At 48.2% G+C, this 5,797-nt stretch overlaps 1 protein-coding gene across 1 annotated transcript; it reads left to right on the forward strand.

Moving 5' to 3' along the window:
- The first annotated feature begins 1,042 nt into the window (after positions 1–1,042).
- On the forward strand, positions 1,043–2,670 carry C11H12orf57 (chromosome 11 C12orf57 homolog). The gene is made up of 4 exons (XM_053450244.1): positions 1,043–1,196; positions 1,736–1,909; positions 2,234–2,410; positions 2,488–2,670. Exons 2-4 carry the CDS (start codon positions 1,843–1,845, stop codon positions 2,628–2,630), a joined length of 387 nt encoding a protein of 128 aa, XP_053306219.1. The 5' UTR covers positions 1,043–1,196; positions 1,736–1,842; the 3' UTR covers positions 2,631–2,670.
- The last annotated feature ends 3,127 nt before the right edge of the window (positions 2,671–5,797 follow it).

A 5,797-nucleotide genomic window follows, 5' to 3' on the forward strand; every position in this document is an offset into this window, starting at 1 on the left:
TTCCTGTTTCTAAACACATTGTCGGGGCTTTTAGGGCTGTAGAACCCTGTGATACCCTCATATCCAGCAAACATTCTGACCTCCTAGAAAAGAGGGGCAACAGGGGAGAAAAGAGGGGCATCGGGGATGACTTTAGGGGCATCAGAGGAAGAAAGAGGGGCATGAGGGGAAGAAAGAGGAGTATCAGGTGAGCAAAGGGCATTGGGTGAGCCAAGAGGGGCATCATTGGAAGAAAGAGGGGGCATCGAGTGAGCAAAGAGGGGCATCAGAGGAAGAAAGAGGGGTATCAGGTGAGCAAAGAGGCGCATCAGAGGAAGAAAGAGGGGCATCAGAAGAAAGAGGGGCATTGGGGGAAGAAAGAGGGGCATCGGGGAGGAAAGAGGGGCTATCCCTAGGACTTAGGCAATCCTGGCACAATCAAGGCAGCAGACCCCGGCTGGATGCCCACAGCCACGTGTTATGCCAGCGGGGGCACAATGCAGCACCCAATCTGCCGCTGGAGTGGGGTTATTGATAAGTATGCCACCCCGCATGCCACCGGCCCACCAGTCCGGGCCTGAACTAGCTCTCTAGACCAGGACATTTGAGAGGTATGGTAACAGTTATATGTTTCCAGGGCTGTATATACATACACCGACATACAACACAACAAGGTCAGCAATAACGTGTAAGTATCACAATATAAGTTAAGAAATGTGTACAGCACCAACACTGCCGGCAGCCGTATTCATATAGCATAGATTTTAGGCTTTAGACTGTGATATTTTTTGTACAGCACCAAACACACTACCAGCAACGTGTGCGAGTGTATGTATTTATATATATATCGATAAAGGAGGATAAGGATAAAAAAAAAAAATCAATAAATGACAATTCCCATGATGCTCGATGTGGAAAAAAAGCCACGCCTTCACTTTAGCGCAGCCCGGTATCCTAGCAACATTACTTTAGGAGGTGAGACTAGCCCTTCTTGCCTCTGACGTCAAAACGCGTCTGGGAAAAAAAACAACAAAACAAGCCAATCAGTGCGCGGTGATCTGCATATTCAGTCTCGGGGAGAGCCGATCGTTATTTTCATTTTTTGTAGAATGTATTGGATTTTTTTTAGTACATACTCCATTTATTTGTCGTGCGGCGGAAGTATATATCATAGATGAGACTCCTGTACATTGGTGTTACCTTATAGCATACGTTATGTTTTGTCGCCTTATGTTACATCAGGCTTTACCAGAGCTGGGTCCGGCTCGTTGGCTGTGATCGTCCGTGATTCATAGCTTTTTTGCTATTTGTCTAGAAGGTTCCTCCACGGAGGAACTACCCTGTTATGGTTGAATAAAAGACGATATATAGTAGCAGGTTTGCTTATTAGGATATTATTTATTGGCGCTTCTGAGGGAGGGTTGATGCTGTCTGGCATGCAATGCACGCTAGTATTAATCCGGCCGGTGCTGTGTTATAGGTGGTTGCTTTTTGGGGGTATTGTGAGTAAATGGCTGCATTACTTCACTGAACCTCTTTAGAATGATCTACGGAAAATAAGCGTGGTCGGGGCGCATTTAAGTTATCACAACCCCGTACTATGAATCTCTTAATAAAACAGCCGCTGGTATATAGGAGAAGTGCATCCTGGGAGTTGTAGGCGGTTTCCCAGGTCCCTTTGCGCTCCCTCTGGTTGCAATGTATCCTCCAGCCGGCAGAGGGAGCGCTCACACACTACGTCTCTGTTCCCAGAGAGGAAGCCGGTGTTGTATGGGTTGATTCCGGTGGCGGACACAGCAGGGTAGTCATACGCTGTGTATACATTGTATAAAGAGCCAATCCGGATAGTTATTATAGAGAGACATGTCAAGCCTGCAGAGACCTGCCCCCCCAGCGCAGACAGTGTCACTGACCCTGGAGCAGGTGAAAGGTGAGTGTATGATGTCTGGGAACCATCAATGCTTGAACCTGAATCTCACGGTATTTGCCCCAATCTCAGGGTAAAGGGGCAAACTCTCAGGGTGACACAGTTCGCGCTGATCTGCTGATTCTGAAGCCTTCTGATAAGTGCTTTCGTTCCCAGTATGTTATGGTTGATATCCCTGCTTGAATGCAGGTGTATCTTTAAATAATGACAGGTCAAGGTTTCCATGGGGACAGGTATTAGAGCCATTTGAGTAACACATTTGCATCCTGATTGGATCTGGCTTTGTTGGCCGCCTGGTTTTTGACTCGGGGTCTCTTCGTGTTGCAGAGGCTCTGGCCGAGGTCCTGGACGCCCTGCAGTCTCCTACAGGCAGCGCCCGCCTGGAGGAAGCCCGAGAGAGCTCCGGGAACGACCTGGGCAAAGTGCTGCAGCTCCTGCTCCCCACGGCCGTACAAATCCAACAGGAGGTCCTGCAGAACTACGGGTTCAGCCCGGACGGGGAGGGTAAGTAAGACGAGTACCGGCTCAGGGGGAAGACAAAAAGCGCGAACGCCTCAACCAAACGTTCTTCCTGTCCGCAGGTGTCCTGCGATTTGCCCGCCTTGTGAAGTCGTACGAGTCTCAGGATGCCGAGATCGCAGCCATGTCCAGCAAATTGAAGTCGTTCTTCCTGCCTCCCCTGCCGCTCCCTCCGCACGCCGGACTCCCGATGCCTTCATCCTGAATCCAGCCCGAGAGCTCCTTACCCTTCGGACTGGACGTTGCCCCCCGTTTGCCACGTGTGCGGAGCCCCCACGCCATGTAATTACCCCTTTTTGGGGTCAGAGGGTGATTTGGAGATGCTTACAACGAGCGCCATCTTGGATGCCTTGAATTAGGGTAACTAGTTCCTGATGTCACCCAGAAGAACGTTTTGTGGATCTTCCACCCTTTGCTACCCCCGATCCTCCTGTCCTGGCTTTTTTCGGCTTTACCCCTGCTAGTCCAAGAACTGCACGGCTATCTACCCCGCCTTCTACTGACCGCCGGCGACGGGGTCCGCAGGAGAGTCCGAACTTAGTGGGGTTCCGCAAAATGTGACTTTAAATCTGTTATCTACAAAAAGATATGACGTCTTAAAGAGACATTAAACATTTTTATTAATAAAACATTTAAACCTTAATCGAAAGTAACATTTTTATCCTTAAAACGTCCCTCCCGCTGCTCATCGAAAGACCGCAAACAACCGAAGGGATCGCTTGGTCCCAGATAGTAAAATCCTGGTTCGTGTGAATTCCATGCCTTTAGCGCTGCTGCCTATCGATATAGGGCCGGGAACAGAAAGTGTGCAGAAAGTCCTTAAAGAAGCACATAAATGATCCAGGTGTGGTGTAACCGTTGCTGAAAGTCCTTGTAATTGGAAAAAACAGAAGAGGTTGGGGGCAGAATCTTTACCCCTGCTTACTTTGCTAGATGCCCCATGGGCTAGTTTAGGTATTAATAGTAGCATGTTTTATGATGTACTGCTGGAGAAACTCTGTACCCCTTGGGTCCTGGGCAACCCTATGCATTCTGCACCATGCAGCCCCCTTTATATTGTTCCTGGCTCCCCGGGTCCTGCCCACCCTGCGCCCCGTACCTTGCCCGCCGAGTCCTGCTCCCCGAGTCCTGCCCGCGCTGCATTAGTTTCTGTTCCCTTTTCACTTAAGGTTTCTCCCCGAGAGGTTTTGTTATACGGTCTCCTTCCTAGAGACTGTTCACGCGTTATTTCCTGGTATACTGAAGTCTTTCTATCAACATCATAACAGCCAAGTGTCCCTTGTTTCGGAGGGAAGTCCTTCAGAGGAACAGTTCTTAGGGAGCTAAATTACTCTGCAACCTTATTCCTCCCCGATGGCCCTCTTTTCTGTGAGCTCAGAACGTTGCTGGGTATGAGGGTATCAGAGGCCTGAAAGCTACAATAATGTGTATAAAAGCGGCAGAAATTATACTTGAATAGCACGCATTGTTCTACTAAATGCCTCCGGCATCAAAAGGTCACAAAGAATGCCCTTTAAAGCCCCAGCAACGCCTCCAACTACTGCCACTAAAACTCGCAGCAGCAGTGTGGGGGTTAATACCATGTAATAATAAAAAATAAAAGTAATAATAAAAATAAAGCTAGGGATCTTCCCTGTAATAAAGGGTTAATTATTTGTAGCAGTGGGGTTAATTCTCTATATTAGCCAGGTTCTGTTATCAGCAGTATGGGGGTTAATTCACTCTAATAATAAGGATTCGCTGGTGGCATTGGTGGGGTTAATTCCCTATAATGAGCCTTGGCTCGTGGCAGAGCAGGGGTTAAAATACAGTATACAGTAATACCCCCCCAGCGCTGTATACAGTAATAACCCCCAGCGCTGTATACAGTAATATAACCCCCCGTGCTGTATACAGTAATATAACCCCCAGCGCTGTATACAGTAATATAACCCCCAGCGCTGTATACAGTAATATAACCCCCCAGCGCTGTATACAGTAATATAACCCCCCAGCGCTGTATACAGTAATACCCCCCGGCGCTGTATACAGTAATATAACCCCCAGCGCTGTATACAGTAATAACCCCCAGCGCTGTATACAGTAATAACCCCCAGCGCTGTATACAGTAATATAACCCCCAGCGCTGTATACAGTAATATAACCCCCCAGCGCTGTATACAGTAATATAACCCCCCAGCGCTGTATACAGTAATATAACCCCCAGCGCTGTATATAGTAATATAACCCCCAGCACTGTATACAATAATATAACCCCCCAGCGCTGTATACAGTAATATAACCCCCCAGCGCTGTATACAGTAATATAACCCCCAGCGCTGTATACAGTAATATAACCCCCCAGCGCTGTATACAGTAATATAACCCCCAGCACTGTATACAGTAATATAACCCCCAGCGCTGTATACAGTAATATAACCCCCAGCGCTGTATACAGTAATATAACCCCCAGCGCTGTATACAGTAATATAACCCCCAGCGCTGTATACAGTAACAACCCTCAGCGCTGTATACAGTAATATAACCCCCAGCGCTGTATACAGTAATATAACCCCCAGCGCTGTATACAGTAATATAACCCCCAGCACTGTATACAGTAATAACCCCCAGCGCTGTATACAGTAATATATTATACAGTATACAGTAATTTATCTGCAGATCTTGAGGCCGACAGTGTTGGCAATTTTGAGTGATTTTCCCGGCTCAATCACCACACTGAACAGACGCTTTATGGCAATGCTAACGAAGTCCGTTCCTGGTGGTCATTAGTGTCCAGCTGGGTGATTAAGACTGAGCCGTTCTATTGTTTCCCACATGCGGTGTGATAAGGATTGTGTAGTAGATTGGGGTCAGATCACAGAGCGAGAATCTCCTGATCTCCGTGTCTCTCTGAACTAGAGCCCTGCGCGGGACGGCTTTTTCAATCCCACTCCCGCTGATTTTTCGCCCAATCCCGCCCACTCCCGCAATGTGGGTGTTTCACTCCTGCCCGCTCCCGCCACAAATGTGGCCAATCCCGCCGGCTCCCGCCACAAATGTGGCCAATCACGCCCACCTCCTTACCTGAACTGCTAGTGACCGCCCACCGATGTCAGCGGGACCACCCATCGATGTCATTGGGACCACCTACCTGAAAAGGGAGGGCCCCGGCTGGCTTGAGCCTGGATGTTCCCAGGTGTGTGAATAACCAATAATAACCGGTGTTACTGACTCTGCGCATGTTTTCCTCAATCTTGCATTGGGATTATGTAAATTTTATACCTTCTAACATTTCAAATGGCCAATAAAGGAAACTTTTTTTCTTAGGAGGTGTGGCTAGGGGCGGGGCTTTATGGGATATTTTTAGGTATCTTTGTGGCCTTTCTGAGTACT

The sequence above is a fragment of the Spea bombifrons genome, chromosome 11 (assembly GCF_027358695.1).
Source record: "Spea bombifrons isolate aSpeBom1 chromosome 11, aSpeBom1.2.pri, whole genome shotgun sequence".
Lineage (NCBI taxonomy): Eukaryota > Metazoa > Chordata > Amphibia > Anura > Pelobatidae > Spea > Spea bombifrons.

Excerpts from the sequence above, each read along its gene's own strand:
- C11H12orf57 (XM_053450244.1), top strand. The coding sequence starts at position 1,843 with ATGTCAAGCCTGCAGAGACCTGCCCCCCCAGCGCAGACAGTGTCACTG. Across the intron at positions 1,910-2,233 it reads GACCCTGGAGCAGGTGAAAG|AGGCTCTGGCCGAGGTCCTG; the intron begins GTGAGTGTATGA and ends TTCGTGTTGCAG. Across the intron at positions 2,411-2,487 it reads GTTCAGCCCGGACGGGGAGG|GTGTCCTGCGATTTGCCCGC; the intron begins GTAAGTAAGACG and ends TCCTGTCCGCAG.